The 19104-nt window shown below is 36.3% G+C and overlaps 1 protein-coding gene across 1 annotated transcript in view; it reads right to left on the bottom strand.

Annotated features, from left to right (window-relative positions):
• The window catches only part of ANK2 (ankyrin 2), a 3034032-nt gene that overhangs the window by 2431283 nt on the left and 583645 nt on the right, over window positions 1-19104 (bottom strand). The window contains exon 2 of the mRNA XM_044061567.1: window positions 15630-15696. Within this exon, the coding sequence (XP_043917502.1) occupies window positions 15630-15641 (12 nt within the window). The 5' untranslated portion in view covers window positions 15642-15696. The remainder of the gene's footprint in view (window positions 1-15629; window positions 15697-19104) is intronic.

Here is a 19104-nt window from a genome sequence, read left to right as displayed (position 1 = left end):
GATATCAGTGCCATAAGGACATATCCAAGTCTCTGTGACTGCAAGCACATCAGGTTTTGTATTGGTGCAACCAGCTATGGAGTAGGATACACTAGTTACACCCACTAAATACAGACAGTCTTGGAACCTTTTACTCTTCACTCTACTGAAACACATGGGACACAAAGAACTACACTGTTATGGGCGGGGGGGGCAGGACTGGGGTTCTGACTACCGTGCTACATAAGAATTTTTTTTTTTTGCACAGGGACTATGACAGCAATAATAGTACAAGTAGTATTTATATATCTATGTATATTTTTCATCAAAGTAATGTTTCTAATTTGTCACCAAGCAGTAATGTAAAAAGTCCTGGATTTTATCAACTCTGGTTGGTGTGCAGAATAACTGGTCCAGCGAGTTTGTGTTGACAAAGTCCAAAAATCTCTGAGAATATAGGTTAGAATTTATGAGTACTGTGTTAGACTTTAACTTTATTTACTTTGAGGGTGAATATTACAGGCACAGCAAGGGAGTAGCTATGGGGGCAGCTAGTGCTCCGCTATATGCCAATCTTGTTTTACTGGATTGGGAGGAGGAGACTATCTTGAACAATAGTTGGATTAGGCACATCAAAACGTATGTCAGATTTTTGGATGATGTGTTCATTTTATGGGACGGAAGCATGGAGGAAATTGATGGTTTTATTGGTCATCTACATGCATCCAGTTCATTTTTAAAATTTACATATCATACCAGCATGAAGGGTATATCTTATCTGGATACATATATTTCCCTTACCAGCTTGGGATTTAAGTCCAGAAGTTTTAGAAAGGACACATTTAGTAACACCTATTTGGAGTACAACAGTTGCCACCCCAACAGGCAAAAGAAAAACATTGTCAAAGGACAACATATACGTGCTGCTCGCATGACTTCGGACCATCAGTAAATGTTGCGAGAACTAGAATACATTGGTACTTTGTTCAAGGAGAGGGGCTACCCATCCCCAATGGTTGAGGATGCAGTCAGATATGTTAGCAATGAGTGGGGGAATAAGTACAAACCATTGTTGGGAATACAAATGGTCAACAGTAATCCCACAGTGAAAGATATAACATCTAACAAATTTAGCAGAGCACGTGAATTACCTTTTAATGACACTACTGGAGAAGTTAAAAAGGTTATGAGAGACAATTGGAATATCTTGAAGTGTGATCAAGAGATTTTTTTCACTAGTGGGGGAGGAACCCAGATTTGTGCATAGGATAGGGAGTAACTTGAAAAAGAAATGAGAGAGTGGGAAACAACATATATCTGGAGGTAAAGGTGGTACTATCAAATGTGGACATTGCAGTCAATGTCATGCCATTTTGGGAGACAAAATGTAGACTGTGGGAAACAGAGATAGGACAGTTTTGACTTTCAAGAGGGTGAATTGTCAGACACAAAATGTTGTATATTTCGCCAAGTGTAGTGGATGCCCTAGTTTTTATGTGGGTAAGACTGGGAGACACCTTAAAAATAGGATATATGATCATTTATATGCCATTAGAAAAGAAGATGCAAACAACTCATTATATAGGCATATTTGGGACAACAGGGGATGTTCTACTTTTAAATTTGCCTTGCTAGAAGTGTTGAGTCAATCAGATAGAGTGGGTAATGTAAAAGCATTGCTAGGTGAAAAGGAAGTAAGATGGCAAATCTTATTGAATGCTACTACCCCACCTGGCATTAATGATCACATACCCATCAAACCTATAATAGAAGCAAGGATGTAAGAGTAAAACATTCTTTATGTTTAAATTGTCATGCTTCAGAAAAAAAGTTTTTCAGTTTCATATTATTATTGAGGAGGATATGACATCAATCATATTAATTGTATTAATTATGTTAATTAGATGAACATGACTGGTGTTATAGAGTATATAAGTTGTCAATTGATTTTTGGATGTGTTCTGATGAAGTCTATATTTTTTAGATGAAAGCGCTCAACCGTTTATTTTAATACAACGGCAGTATTTTTTAAGTTTTGAGCCTATCCTGCGTAGTGAATTTTTCGTGGTGTTCTACGTAGTATTTTGGTACTTGTGCAAGTGTGGGACTATGTGGATATCGTGTTTTATACAATATATGTTAGATCACATATATGCCTCCCAATTAATGGAGGTATAGTTGAAGTCCCCTATAAGAATTGTGTTGGCTTAATACTTAGGGACTCGATACTAATTAGCAGGAGTTATGGGCTGAAGGTGATACAGATGGGTCCTATATTTAGTCATGAAGTGATAAGGGGTCTTGTTAAAGGGTTGCATACAGATGACTTCCAGTTTGTTATTTTCTCTAACCACTCTGAAGATGAAGTGTTTTTTTACAAATATGGAGACACCACCACTTTTAGTGCCTCCATCTAGTGCTGCAGGCCTGATCATGTGGTAGGCAGTGAAACCCTGCAGTGACTGGGTGTTCTCAATGGTCTTTAAGTTCACTGTGAGGATTCATATATCAAATGTTTTCCAGATTAAGGAGTGATTTTAAGGAGAGGAGTTTGTTAAGGCTTCCAACACTGAGCAGCAATATCTTTACATTATTTAGATTCTACTTTGTTATATCGGAAGGTTTTGAGGCCACATAATGCCTACAAAAGGCATTATGGAGTGGACAAGGTTGTAGCCAATATACAAAAGCATTTTTTGGGGGGCAGGGCAGGCGATTCCTGGCAAAGCAGTTCTACCTGGCTGATATTGGACTGCCTTTGAATGATTCTAGAAGCTAAGCCATTTGTCGAAATCAATAATTTTTGTTGTATTATGAAATCATTCGGGTTGAGGATAAAATGCTGCTTAAGGCTAGGCTTCTGAGAGCTCTATCATGGCTCTCTCTCTTCATATAGTCCAGGGAGATACATTTCAAGCCATTCACATGCACATGTTCTATGACAGTGTGACATGACACTGCCACGTGTACTATGGCAGTGTCATGTCTACTTGTAGTGCAAGGACTTAAGTAACTGATTGTGACCCCCTCCTTGTACAGGCTGGTGAGTGCAGCATCAGTGTCGGTCCCACAACAGGGTCACCTATGACTAGGATGTTGGATGGTGTTGAATTTTGTCTTATGGGCTTCTGAATTCAGGCACTGTGATTCTTACATGTATCCTTCGAGGTGGGTGCTGTCAATGTTGTGTTTGTAAGGTTGCTGAGGATGTTTAATTCTTTGGCTACATTTAGGAGGCTTTTGTGGTTTTAGGTAGCTTACTGTTAAGAACCTCAAGCACATGTAGGTCTGTGTGTTTGGTCAGATCTGTGTGTGACAAGTTTACTGTGGTTATTGCATGGTACTAATAACCTATTCCTTATTTATACTGCATTCATATGAGAGTTTTGCCTCCAATGGCATTAAACAACTGCATCTCTTAGACTCTGTGCCATTTTGTTGAAGTAGTAGGCGACAGTGAGTAAAGAAGAAAACTGCTGCATTGTTTCAGGTTGCCCATTTCAACCAAGCTGGCTACAGAGTGGTTTGGAAAGTGCAAATCCATGCCTCCAGGTGATTACTGTCAGCTGAAGGGAGCCAGTACCTATGAGGTTTGGAGATGATAACTAAAGGAGCCATCTGTCTGTGGTGACAGTAATCTTGGCCTCAACAGAGCTTCACACAGCTAGGAATCAATTAACCTTTGCTCCTTCTCTCACCAAAAGCAAAGAGTTGCACTAATCCTAAACTGCTTCCTGAGAAGTTGTATTAACCCAGATGTTGCTATGTTCAGTACACTTGCTATAGTCTTCACCTTGTAGATACCACTACTATAAACTACAGCAGCAGAACTCAGCAGACAGCTAAACTGCAGAAACGCACTGAACAGGTTCTCTCCAAAACTGCAAGTGGACCACTCTTTGAAGCCCGATCCACATGGACCAATCAGAGCTCAGAAGGACTCAATGCACCTCTACTCCTTCCCTCACAAGAAGAAAAACATAGTATTAATCCCAACATGGCAATTATGAAGAGATTTTCAGTCTTCCTAGTGATTAGTAGTCTCTAGGAAGGCTAGAAAATAATGTCCCTCTTTTCCTGCTCTTACCAGGAACAAAATAGAAGCACTAACCCCAAATTGATTCCTGAAACTCAGTATCTGATAATCTAGTCCCAGCTGTTAGAGGTTTTAAAACAAAGATGAAAAAACGGACTGATACTCAGAATATTGCCATGTGCACTGAGTGAGCGGGATGATATGAAACAGAGGTTAACTCAAACTTTAAAAGTCAAGGGGATTGCTCTCTCACATTGACTCTTCAGTACCCAGTGGAATGTGCAGATAGGATGTGACTAGGAGAAGCTTCCATGCAGATAAGATGAGACTAGGAGAGGCTTCCAAAATCAAATTTATAGTGCAGGCATCTCAAAAACCACAACGTTGAAAAGCACAGCTTTGACTGGGAAGATTAGTTGGGAAAAATCCACAGCAGTTACACACCAATAGTTGTCTCACAACACTTGCAGTTAAATATGAATACAGCTAAATAGGAATGTAGCTAAATAAGAAATCCATTAGTCAGCTCCTCCTAATAATTGGCCAGATTTAATTCTTTTAAAGTCAGAGAAATTTAAAATGATGTTTTCTAACAGACTCTAGCCAAGAACTTGTATTAAAATAAAATAAGCTGTAATATAATAATAGCAAAAATAAATCAAACCTTAAACAAATAAATCAAATCCAAATGCCAGTGCAGTCACACACCAACAAGAATTTCTCAGCACTTGCAGTTAAATAGGAAACCCTATTTTCAGCTCCTCCTGTTAAACAGCTACATTTAATGCAGTCAGTAAAATGGAAAAGGGATGTTTTAATTGATTTTAGACAAGAACTTTCACCCCCCCCCAAAAAAAACTACAGTAAAACAGAATTTAAAATAAAACAACATGTAATACAATAAGAGTAAAAATAATGTCAGAAAATAAGAAAAGAAAAAGAAAGAAAGAAAGAAAATGCTGCCTCATAGCACAGACTCATGAAAGCTAATAATCATGGTCTCTACCTAGGCTTTAATTATTAACCTTACTATATGCTATTTACTTTTGTTGTCAAGATGGTACACTAATTTCTAAAATACTTTATTATACATACGTGTCATTTTTGCTATAAGCTTTTACTTAATTTTGGGTCTATATCATAATATCGAAGTATTACCCGCGGTGGTGGTGCTGCGGTAGCATTGTCACCTCACAGTAAGACGCTTGTCCAGTTTGATTCTCAGCTAGAGCGTCTTCTGCGTGGGGACATGCATGAATGGGCGTACCTTCATTGAAGGTTGTGCGTCAGGGCTGGTAACTTGGCACGTAAAAATCAACTACCAATCAGTGGACCAGAGTTTCGCTGTGGCGACCCCTAACCGGGAAAAGCCGAAAGACACAAACAAACAATCATAATATCGAAGTATTAAAAGTTCGAATCACTAAAGTTCGGACTTTAATGATCGAACTTTTAATACTTCGAATGTAAAAAAAAAACATTTTAAGCCCAAAACAAAAAAAAAATGTTCTATGCAGGGGGGCAAGCCCCCCTGCACCCCCCACATCCCCCGCTACTTAAATATACCAACTGCGAGATAGCACTACAGTGCATTAAAGGGAAATCTTCCCTTCCCGCACTCCATGGCGATCTCCGTTATATGATTTGAGGTTTTAAAACTTTGATCATTAAAGATCGACCTTCAGTGATTCGAAATTTTAAACCTTCGAACATATGATAGGAACCCTTAATTTCTAGTTTTACATATGTAAAATGTTATTGTTTGAATGCTTGTGGTTCTGATATGTTTCATATTTGCATGTGCCTACAGTTATATAGGTATAGCTATTTTATTTTTACTTAATGCTGAAAGCAATAACATTTACTTAAAAAAGAGGCAAGTCTTTCTTTCCATGGCTTTCCACAGACAGTAAATTCACTGCTGCTTTGGATAAGCACAAGGAAATAATTCCAGAAAGCTTAAGGGAGAGGGAAGGAAACATCCAAACAGCTTATGGAAGGATGTACAAACAGTGTGGTCATTAGTATCTGTCTAACTTCTCTTTCTTACACGTGTTATATTTATGTTAGATTTGTTGCGGTACATTTTTCAGTGTTACCTACAGTTTTCTCATTCAGCATCAGTTATGTACACCTTTATTAAAAGTGCTTCTGCTAGATAGTGAATCGCCTGAATGCTTGCAACAGCAAGTGAGCTATTGCTACTAAAACTGATTTTGTATAACCAGAGATGGCCCGTAATATAAACTGTTACAACATGTATCAACATTCTTTATACAGATTGTTACAGCATACATCAAGTTTCTGAAAGGATCTATGTACAAGTTAATTCACAATGGGCTGTAATGTCTTTTAAAAAATACTATCTTAAAAGCATATGTGTGAAACAGGTTGTACTGCCATTTCCAAATACTTTCGTATTAATAACCAGAAGAGGGCACTAAAGTTTCCAGTTTGAAACATCAGCCACCAGTATGTCTGTTCTTCACAAGATAACATTTTTTTTGTTTTATTCCAAGGCTGCAGTGTCAAAAATGACACTAATTTATAGCCACATTAGATGAGTCATGCTTCAGAGACAAATCTATACAGCATCATGCAGGAATGAGAAGATATTCAGCTCATCTCTGCTGCGTTTGTTACATCTGCTTTATTTTATTTTGTTTTACTTATTTAATTTTATTAATCTTACAAGAACCTCAAACTGATGGTCATGGCCTGAATCATTTCACAAATGCCCTATAGTCCCTTCCATCAACATTCATCGGCTCACAGAAATATAGATTTTGAATCTGGCACACACAGAGTACATATCTGAAATTAGAGTAACAACAAATGTATGAGATTATCAGTCAGAATGCAGCAAAACAAACATGAAAGCAAACTGCTAAAAAACTTGCACTGAGGTGAACTGTCCATTGATCGTCAAACATTTATTCTTCCTTCTTTGTCCGTCACTCAATAATTTAGTTTTACATCGCTAAACCACAGCCTTCACAACAAACAGTGAAATCTGTTGAACTGCATACCAGCACTATATTAATAGTTACTAACAAGTCATTCCATCTTAATTCTACAGCAGCAGCTTCAAAGCCTTGAATGCTTCTGTTTTCTGAGCTTCGGTTTCTTAATGACTAGGCAGGCGAAATTAGGTTCACTTCAGAGAGCCATTACAAAGTGGCAAGCTTATACAGCCTGCTTCAAAAACAACATACTCTTAACAATGAGTAAATAACCTATGGTGTGCTATCCGCTAGTTCTATACAATATACAGCATACGTATATCTAATGAATTAAAGATTTTACTACGAGTAGTTAATAAACATTCAGTCAATAAACTTATGTTAAGATACTTTAGAAAAAAGAAAGCAACTACAGAAAAATACATTCTGAGAACATATACAGCCCACGCAACTAATCTAATATACCTTTTTTACCCTACCTGCTAAATAAGGTGCTGATATTACTTAATTTGCATTCTGTTTTCCTACCTGTATTAAGCATCTCCTTGTACTGCGGTGGTGGTGTTGCGGTAGCGTTGTCGCCTCACAGTAAAACGCTGTCCGGTTCGATTCTCAGCTAGAGCGTCTTCTGCGTGGAGACATGCGTGAATGGGTGTACCTTCGTTGAAGGTTGTGCGTCAGAGCTGGCAACTCGGTACGTAAAAATCTACTGCCAATCATTAGCGGACCGGAGTTCCGCTGTGGCGACCCCTAACCAGGAATAGCTGAAAGAAAGAAACAACATTAAGCATCTCCTTATGTCTGGATCTGTGCTGCATCCTCCATTCTTGAATGATGTCACAGGTTTGACCTTACAACCTCTTCAGGAAGGCTATTTCTATAAACCACTACAGTTTTTATATACAAATTCTTCTTCTTCTTTACAACCCCCTAAGTCATCAGTATTGTATCTTTAAATTATAGCATCTTATTGCAATGCAATTTTTATTGGTACCAACTTGGAGTTTATGGCTTTCCTTGAGTTACTTTATTGTTATTCTTATCCCAGATACCAGTCTTTAAGAGCATGTGTATTACTAAGCTTCACGAGTCACTTTTTTATGTTACGTCTGATATATACTGTATACTATTTTGGTTGTTCTCCTCTGTGCTGCTTATCCTTGTAAAGGTAAGATCTCCCACAATAGTATAGATGGGTTCTTAACAAATGCTATAGTAAGGAATAACAACCTCCTGTTTTTCACAACCGATGCCTCTTCTTATGTACTCCAGTATCCCACTGGCCCTCCTTGTTGCTTTGTTACACTGTTTCTTTATCTTCATCTAATGACTACTGCAAAATAATGGCAATGAAAGTCAGATAAAGTGCTAAAATAAAAAAAAAATAACCACATAAAATGCTGTATGCTACAGACTGTCACTTTAAAACTGCATATGCTTTATTTAAAAACTTGCAAAGCAGTGAAAATCAAAACATTAAAACAACTTTATATTTATTTCGTAGGGTACACTGGTCTCCATGGACATTTTTCACACACAGCCCGGGAGCGGTGTCTGGTTAAGTGACTTGTTCACAGTCAAACAGTCAGGTAATAGAGATCAGGGGAATTAAACCTTGCATACCTAAACCACAGGAAACTGCTTGTTAAGAGTTCCTTAATCCTCGAAGTCAACTGCCAGATTTAAGAAAATAAGTGCTTTCTCTCTACACATACAGTGGAAATAAAAAGTTTTCACACCCCTGTTAAAATGCCACGTTTTTGTGATATAAAAATGAGACCACAATAAATTATTTCAAAACTTTTCCCACCTTTAATGTGACCTATAACTTGTACAATTCAATTGAAAAATAAACAGATCTGTTAGGGAAAAAATATAAAAAATAAAAAAACGTATAATACACTGGTTGCATATATGTGCACACCCTTAAACTAATACTTTGTTGTGTGTGCACACCCTTAAACTAATACTCTGTTGAAGTACCTTTTGATTTAATTACAGCATTCAGTCTTCTTGGGTACACACCTGCCATCAATTAAAGAGACTCTGATTAACCCCAAATAAAAGTTTAACTATCCTAGTAGGATTTTCCTGATATTTACTCAGTTGCCTGCTACAGCAAAAGCCATGGTTCACAAAGAGCTTACAAAGCATCAAAGGGATCTCATTGTTGAAAGGTATCAGTCAGGAGAAGGGTACAAAAAAACTTCCATAGCATTACATATACCATGGAGTACAGTGAAGACAGTCATCAAAAAGTGAAGAATATATGGGACAACAGTGACGTTGCAAAGAACTGGACGTCCCACCAAAATTGATGAAAAGACAAGATGAAAACAGGTCAGGGAGGCTGCCAAGAGACCTACAGCTACACTGAAGGACTGTAGCCAGTAGAAACTGGAGTACTGAACCTTTTTCTATCTTTGCTGAGAAACACTTACATCCTACTTTAGATAAGAATGTGTTAGTGCTGAAGCATTCCAAGCATTTTTTAACCAACCTTTATGATTTTCTTAAGATACAACCTCGAGATCTGAAGTATTATTTGATAACAATGGATGTACTATCCTTGTTTACGATGATACCCAATAATATTGGTATCACCTATATCAAGAATTACCTGTCTAAACATGGAACATATGACACCTCCATTACTAAACTTAGTTTCTGTATGTAAACTGTACTTGAGAATAATATTTTTGTGTTTGATGGATTTTATTACAGACAGAGAGATGGCGTAGCTATGGGCACATCCAGTGCCAATAGCTACGTCATTATGGTTATGGCTACATGGGAGGAAGAATGTATGTTGTCCATCCACTGGTTTTGACAGTATGTTTCATTTTATCGTCGTTTTGTAGATGACTTGTTTTTTATTTGGACAGAAGACACTGATAAATTAGTTGGGTTTCATGATAGCCTCAATCTCTCAACATCATTCCTCAAATTTTCTTTGTTTTTTCTGAAACACATATTGAATTTCTGGATGTGTTGTTAAATCAAGGGGCTGTTGGTCTATTAGATAAAAGGATTTTTAGGAAATCATGTCATAAGAACACTTTATTACATAGGCACAGTATGCACCCCCCCTTATGTATTTAAGGATATAGTCAAAGGACAGGGTATGAGGGGGTTGAGGTTGAATACATTTGATTTAGGTTTTATCTCTGAGTTACATAACCTCAAAGCTAGGTTACTTGTTAGGGGATATAAAGAGACTGAAGTGGACAACATATTACATACTATAGCCCCTTTGAGGAATGAATTAGCCAGATCCTATTACTCAGAACAAATACCTCGTTTGAATGAAGTGTCGCTTTGATCTGGGACACATAATAGGATGTCTTTACCATTATTCTATACTGTAGATACTAGGAAAATTACAGAGGTTATTAACAAACACTGGGATATTTTAACTACTGATCCCGATATTAAGAGGATTATTGGTGATAATCCTCATTTTACATATAAAAAATAAGAAAAACTTCCAAAGGCTACTCTGTTATCCAGATAATTATAAAGCTCTCATGATTGATAAATTGTAACTATTGTAGCTATCGTGATAGTAATGGATTTCTTGAGCATCCAGATTTTGGACAAAGGTTTTATTTCAAGATAGGGGCCACATGTTCAACAACTCACATAGTTTATTTAGCTCACTGTCTAGTTTGCCATGCATTTTACATATGCAAAATGGACAGAGCATTGAAGGATAGGGTCAGGGAGTATCTTTATAATATATGTAGAGCATCCTTGAATAATTCCCTCTCAAAGTACATTATAAATTCTAGTCCACAACATGTATTTCATTTCCTAGTCATAGATAGGACACCTATTAGTATTCAGGGGGTGATGTCAGGAATTTAACCAAGACTCGGGAGGTTACATGGATGATTAGGTTGAGAGCAGATCAGGGGAGTGGACTTAATGAGAAGGTCCCCCGGGACGTGGACTTAACAGATAAATAGTTCTTGTTGAGTGCAATATACATTTTTATAGATATATTTTTATACATCTATATTTTTTAGCGTACATGACATTTATATATATGCATTTTTATGATGTTTTAGTGTTGTGCACGTCTTTTGATTATTGCATTGTTGAAGAAGTAATTGATTGGCTAGTTGTTAACTGATTCCCTTACAAATGCCTTGATTACTTTTATTTGTTGCATGGTCTGATGAAGCAGTTGTGAAAGCTCTTACCATTCATTAAAGTACATTTTATGAGCTCCTGGGCAGTGTATTATTCCATTGGCTTGTTCATTTTACTTTTATTCAATTAACACTTGTAAACTAGGCAAACTTACATTTATATAAAAGTAATCAAACGATATACTAACAAGTTCACAGTTACAAACATTATACATCACATATATTCTTTTATAAGACAACATTACATAAATTGTTTAATTCCTACCTTTTCTTAAACCTACCTCATCCTCCAAAACATTTTTCTGTTTCTAATGTTTCCATAATAATGTAATTTGCTCCTACCCATTTCTAAATATCCCACGTCTTGATCTTTTATCTTGGTTACAATATCCTCTACTAAGTATAGTTGGTTAAGACTATGATTTCTCTTTTCTAGTAATGCAGGACTATTTTTTGTGATTGTATTATGAGGGTTGATCAGTAAGCAGTGATTATGCAGGCCCTATGATGATACTTCATATTTCTGTGTGAGTAAAGTGTTTTTGTTATGACTCTCTGTATCCTATAGTTTGCAAGTGTTTTACCCATGATGCCACATTATGATGATTTCTAAATCTAATTGGTTCATTAACATGTTGCCTGTAATTATGTCATATGTCTTGCTAAAGTCTATGAAAGTCATATTTACAGTACGTTTCTCGTCTACTGCTTCAGTTACCTTACCAAAAGACAGAAAACAGAAATATTATATAACAGTCATCTTGTTTTTAATTTCTTGCGATATACCCAGTTTGTCCTTTTGACTTTATCGAATAGCAGGCTGTTATACTCTAGGAAACCATAACAATGCTGCCCATCATCGCATTATTAGTATCAAACCTCTGATAACATGATTATAGCACTTTGTATAATACCACAATACATAGTACATTTTCTTATTACACTCACATGCTGACTGTAACAGGTCTGATGGTGATAGAAAATGTGTATAAATCAGCAGTACGACCAAAGTGAAAAAATATCATAACAGATTAGTAATAAAATAAAACAACAACAAGTAAAGGCCAGGTTTATATGCATGAAAATTCATGAATACAAATCCACATTCCACTTGTTACACATAATGACACAATAACCTCTCTCTACCTTCTGATATTTCTCAAACCATGCCAAAACAGCATTACATTACATATTTACAGCAGAATATGTCAGAATGGCCATGCTGATAATGATTTCTTTAATGTTCTGCTTTCAAAGCAATATTATCCCTTAGAAAGGTTTTACTGAATCAAGTAGTACAACACTAGAAAATTAAAAAGCCTATATCACAGTAAAGTTACAAAGTTATTACTGCATCTACACATCAGATATTTGTCACACCATATTTTCATTGCTTCACATTACCAAAATTGTAAATGCATTGTCAAAAATATAACCTACATAAGTAGAACTGTCTGCTGGAAATAAGTACTCTCTCTTTTTTCTTAGGTAGTAAACTGTCATTTTGTTAAGAGCTGTTATCACGTGGTATAATTTATCTGTGAGTCAATGCACATCATCTCTTTCAAGATGTTTTGCAAGTGGGTATTGGTAACAGAATCAAGAAGCAGGTCTGAACACTGCTTACATCTCATGAAGTAGAAAACCAAGTTGTACAGCCTTGGGATTTCTCTCTGATATCTATATTCCCAATTAAACAATGGTGGCAAACTTCAAAATAATGAGGGTACCAATAATCCCAAGTAAAGCATGAATCCACAATTACATGATCCTGTACTTTACAATAGCATGTGAACAGTCTCAAAACTTACCACCCCATTCTACCTATATTTTTAGTCTTTTAGTTAATGTGTAGCTTACAGTCACCTGTATTAAACATGTGCATATCTTAAACTGTGCCCTTTGACTCTTTCATAATGTGGTTAAGCATTCCATGCTTGTTTCATAAGCTCATGAATTCAACCTAAAATCCACCTTCAGATACACCAGATTTGCAAATGACTTTTTTTCAGAGCTCTGTAATATGTATTCTATTAATCTGAAAAGCCATGAAGCCAGGTCAGTTATTTACAGAACTACCAACTCACTGACAACGCCATGTTTACTGTAAGAGATGGATTGTTTGTCCTAACACTTAAGGAAGAGCCATGAAGCCAACCCCACTTATCCTGTATGTGCTCTATGATAAAAGTTCTTAAGGGATGCTGTCCTGTCTTTGTATTATCATGGCAATACCCAGGTCTCTTTCCATTCTGTTTTGTAAATTAACTGATAATGGCTTGTGACTGAATCCCTAGTTCAGAGTTACATATGTGAACAAACATTGGCAGCCTCATTCTCAAAATTAAAGCTTTCACAGGGATTCATATTTATGTGCTCCTTATAGCATGCTTTTAGAACTCTCCTAAATGACATCAGAAACGTCTGTGTCACATTAAGCTCCTGGCATTTTACAGAAATCTCCACTGTAGGATTATCAGTGTGATTCCACATGCAGCTCTGACATTCCAAAACACTAGCATGCATTATGGAATTACCACTCAGTGCTGCCATCCCTGAATCCGTTCCCTTACTGCATATAACATGAAGCTCAGCTACACATCAGACTATTTCTGCCCTCTGTCTGAAAATGGAACCACATGAATTACCACAATCAGTGTAAATCAGAGGCCTATGCTCATATATTGGCATTTTATAACTGGTGTACCTAAAGGGTGCTGTGTTCGCACTTCATTATCGGCAATGTTTGGAGAAAACACTGCTAAATAACTATTTAAAAACAAGAAATAGAATGCAAATCCAGTCCTATTACTGCCTGTTAGTGTATGAACTGTCTTTGCTGTGGACGACACTGCCCTGGGATGCTGCTGCAAAGAGACACTGTGGCTCATCAATCTGGTTAACAGCATGAATTCCTACTTTTCATACATGAATATATGCAACCCAAACATAAACTTTCTAGTTTACTGACATTCCAAATATTTACTGTAAAAGCACTGTATGTAAAATTACAGTAAGAATGCATAAAGAAAATCTGGTACTTACATATTATCGCAACCACAGTTTGTCTGCATGGACTGCATTCTCGGCAACATTCCATTCTCAATGAAATGTCGTGCTGCCGAGAATGCCATGAATGAATGCGTGGTTATAATATGGAGCAGAGCAAGTAATCAGTCACTTATAGCTTGTACGGTTTACTTTTTTGTGAAATTAAAATGAAAACCTATGTATCTAAAGTTATTAATAAAGATGGATGCCTGAAAGTGCGTGTGTGTGGGTGTGTATATGCAGATGTCAGAGGAGTACAACGAGAAGTCAACATTTAGAAAACATATACAGTAAAACACACCAACTAGCAACATAAAAAATAACATATATATTACAATACCTTCTCCCAATAATATATACAAATTAAATAATAATATTAGAGAAATATTTCATATTCATCAAAACGCTTATTCTGCAGAGTCTTTCATGTTCAATTTCCTACATTAAACTATATATTAAAAGGGTCATAAAAGAAAAAATCCTTTAACTGTAAAATAAAAAATAAAATCTATATTTTTTAGTAAAAACAAAGCAATATAGTATAGTAAAACGTACTAAAATGTGGTTGCATAACAGCCAATCAATAAAGTGGTTGCGATATTACTTTTAAAAAAAGCAAGTGTTCTGCTTATGCTCTCAACATGGTTACGACAATATCTTGTAAAACAAACAAACCAAAAAGAAACCCCAGACTTGTTGAAAACATAAGCAGAAGAGTTGAATAACATCATTCGTTTTAATGTTTGCCAGCAGGTTAATTCATCTAGATGTTGAAATCATAAGCAGCAGGTTATTTCAATTGGAATGGAACATATGAATAGCCACGGTGGTGCAGCAGTAGCATTGTCGCCTCACAGCAAGAGGTTCTCCCGTTCGATTTTCGGCTGGAGCGCCTTCTGTGTGGAGTCTGCATATCCTCCCCACGGTTGAGTGGCATTCGAAAGACATGCGTAGGGCGTGCCTTCGTTGAAGGTTGGACATCTAGCTGGCATCTCAGCACTGTAAAAAAAAAAAAAAAAAATTACTGCCAATCATTAGCAGACCGGAGTTCCACTGTGGTGACCCCTAACCAGGAAATGCCGAAAGAAGAACATTGCCAAGAAGAGAATGCAGTCCATGCAGACAGACGGCGGTTGCGATAATACGTAAGTACCGGAAATTCTGCATTGTCAATTTAGATGATCTCATGGTCTTTGCACATTAACACACATCCTTCAGCAGCAGTACAGCATGTTCTGTATCATCACCTTCTTGCAATGATTATAGAATGAATGAATTAATCTCTTCCTGAGCCAAAAAAGTGTTCAATTCCCAAGGGCATCCCTGACTGTAAACAAAGCATTTACAGTCCTTCTGTAGTGAGAATTGTCCTACCTCCTGTGGAACAAGCCATGCATAAAAACAGCTGCAAATCATTTCGGTGAAAACAGTTGTATTGTACTGTACCTTCTGCAACATGATGATTTACTGTTGTTGTTCTCTTAGTTCTTCATATCTGTACCCAGCTACTTACCTAGAAGAGAGATGAAAAGTGATGTTAAAAGAGTTTTTTTCTTATCTGACGAGTGACATAAATCAGAATGACTTCAGCCCTCTCTACAATATAAAGGAAGAATATAGTGACACCATCATAATTAGAGCCCACAGGGCATTTTTATAGCTAACCCTAAGTTGCAGAACTTTTAAGTCATACTGTGGATTTCCATAAACCTTCCCACAACCAATCTAGAAACAAAGATATTTTACTCAGTAGCTCCTAAGTCTCAAATTACAGACACATAGATACATATGCACAAACAGATACACAGAAAGAAAGAGACAGGCAGACAAGGCAGAATGACAGATAAATTAAGCAGATATATAAGAGGATAGATACATAGACAGCTAGATAGATAGAGAGAGAGAGAGAGAGAGAGATAGATAGATAGATAGATAGATAGATAGAGAGAGAGAGAGAGAGAGAGAGGTACTGTAGATAGATTGGAATGTTTTAGAGATTTGCTATATTTTCAACTCTACTGCAACCAAATGGTAAGAATGCTCTTGTTTGAAACTTTCAGGGCACACAGCACTAGTAGTACAGACCTCTGTCCCACTCTACCTACCTGGTCAGTAATAAATAAATAAATAAATCACGCAGTGAAATAAATGTCTTAAAGCTACATAATTAAACATTTTTATGAAGAACATATTTAGTACACCACTATGCCATGTGTTTTTTTTAATCAAAGAACCTTAAACCTTCCATCTACGAGATGCACATCTGGCTCTTTACAAGTGCTGAGATAAGGACATACTCAGATAAATTTATAGCTTATACAGTTTCCTTTCTTTCTCTGTTCCCTTAATTTCTAAATATTGAATCTCTATATTTCATATTTTCCTTTTTGCCGTTGCTTTTTTCTTTTTATCATCATCTTTCCCCTCTGTCTTCTCACTGCATTCATCATTAAAGTCTGAAAAATAACTTGCTTATTTTTCCCTCTGGTTACCACACTGAAATTTAAAAATTTGCTTTACTGCTGTTTTGTATGGTCTATATTTTTAGAAACAATAAATAAAACAGAATTTTAAAAAAATTGCATTGTAAACCTAAAATGAGTGGGGATTTTCCATAAAGAAAAGTCTGAAGCCCATTGGTCAGAGCTACAGTTCTTATTTTGTTATTTCACAGTACAAGCAACTCTGACACCCAACACAGACATTCCCACACATCCTGTCTGATGAGAAGAGTTTCTCATGTGTCAATTTGTGCAGCCCAAGTCTTGCTGTGGGGGATCATGTTTGCAACATGAGAAACCAAGTTAAAGACATATTAGGGTACTCTGTGTATGTGTGTGTCTGTGTTAACTCAGCCGTTGGCATCAAGTCCCCCTTTTCCCATTTTGTACATGGATTCGGGGGGGGGGGTTACGTCAACAGTGACCATCACCATAACTTGCGTTTTTGTGATTTCTGAACCCAGACTTTGACATGGTCTTTTTAAAATGTAGCAATACTAACTTTATTATTTGATTTTATTTTTTATTCCTTTCTTTTTCAACCAGGAAATCCCACTGATTTTAAAGTCCGTTTATAAGGGAAACCAAAGAGAAAAGTTACAAACATTCATAGATTGTAAAACCATTTCATGTAAGCATACTACATACACAAGTGTAAATGATTTTGAAAAGTAAATGCATGCATTAAATAAATAAATAAATAACTGTGCACAAAAACTAACAGTGGAACCCCTGTGAGGTCAAGGTCCAGGGTAAAAGACAATGAGCAGCCACAGATAATAACTGCCCAGTTGTAAAACATGAAGAAGCCAAACAGGAATAAAAGGATGAGCCACTACACAGTAAAAAAATGCACCTATTCAGGCCAAATTCAATAAAACCAATTCTGGACTTTATTGAAGAAAATAAAACAAATGATAAGCGCTTTCGTCCTGACCACTTCAGAACTTCATCAGATAATGACTTAATTTACATAAACCATTTATATAGTACAGAGGAAACTGGGTAAAACAATCATTAGAAGTTAATAAGTTATTTAAAATGACACACCCACTTAAAGAAAAATCATGTAAAAAACATTCTTTATATATGAAAACTGGTTAAAATGGATAAATAAATGTGGAAAATTCAAGTTGTATTCTAAAAACATAATAAAATATATAATTTAATAGTACAGAAGAAATATAAACATTTTTTTAAAATAAACACTGTTATCTTTCTAAAGCTTTTAGTTTCAACAGAGAGCTAATGGATATGTGTTCATTTAAGCCTGGCCAACTTGATGCATTGAGACGCAGTTGCCAGTAAACCTCTCTTCTTTCTAACAAAAGTGACCAGGCACCACCTCGAGGTTCTGTTGTCAATGACAGTGAAATGAAAAGAGTGACCAGTATTTTCCATAATGTGTTTACTCAGTACATTTGTATCTTTTTTTGATTTTATATCATGCAAATGTTCGTAAATTTGGTTCTTTAATTTACGGTCAGTTTTTCCAATGTAAAAACAGCTACAGCAGTTACAGAGGGCACAATAAATAATCTTTTCAGATCCACAGTTATATTTTTGATGTAATTTCACTTCAATGTTGTTTATCAGAAAAATGCCCCCTTCCTTAATGTGTTTGCAATATTTACACATGCCACACTTTTTCATGTGCCCAACATTATTCACTCCCTTTGGTTTCATCTCAAAAATGTTTTTTAAGTTTCTGCCTTTCTTGAATACTATGATGGGGTGTGAGTCAATGAAAGGTCTAATGGCTTTTTCTTGGTTTAGAATGGTCCAATTCTTTTCCAAGATTTTCCTTAATGCAAAACTGTCAATGGTATATATAGTAATAAAGGATGTCTTATACTCCCTTTTACGTTCTTGATTCTGCACACTTAAAGACTGGGTAATATTATTGGTATTGGTGATGCTGTTATCAGTGTCTGTTATTAAGGGGTTAAAATGCCCTCTCTCCCTTTTATTTACTGCCTCTAACATAATGTCAGTAATAAACCTGCATGGGTAGCCTCTTCTTGAAAACATGGCTTTCAAACTGTCACATTCGCTAAGGAAATCATCTATAACAGATCCCATTCGGGCCGCCCTCACATATTGCCCCTTTACAATAGCTTTTTTCTGTTTCATTGGATGTGTACTTGAAAAATGAAGTAAGGAGTTGGAATAGGTTTCCTTTCTGTATATTTCTGAAACAAATTTATTGTTGGTGTGATCTTTAATGAGAAGAACATCTAGGAAAGGCAGCTGGTCCATACTGTAGTTGTGTGTGAATTTCAAGAAGGTGGTGGTGGAATTCATGTATGATATTAAATCTATTATATGTTCTGGGGGTCCATCCCACAAAATAAAGATATCGTCCAAAAAATGGGTGTAGCATTTTACATACTTAAACACTGGACTGTTGAACAAAAACT

Source organism: Protopterus annectens, chromosome 2.part0, assembly GCF_019279795.1.
Source record: "Protopterus annectens isolate FY-2018-M chromosome 2.part0, PAN1.0, whole genome shotgun sequence".
NCBI lineage: Eukaryota > Metazoa > Chordata > Ceratodontiformes > Protopteridae > Protopterus > Protopterus annectens.
Note: the sequence above shows the minus strand (reverse complement) of the source record. Positions and strands in the feature narration are given on the sequence as shown.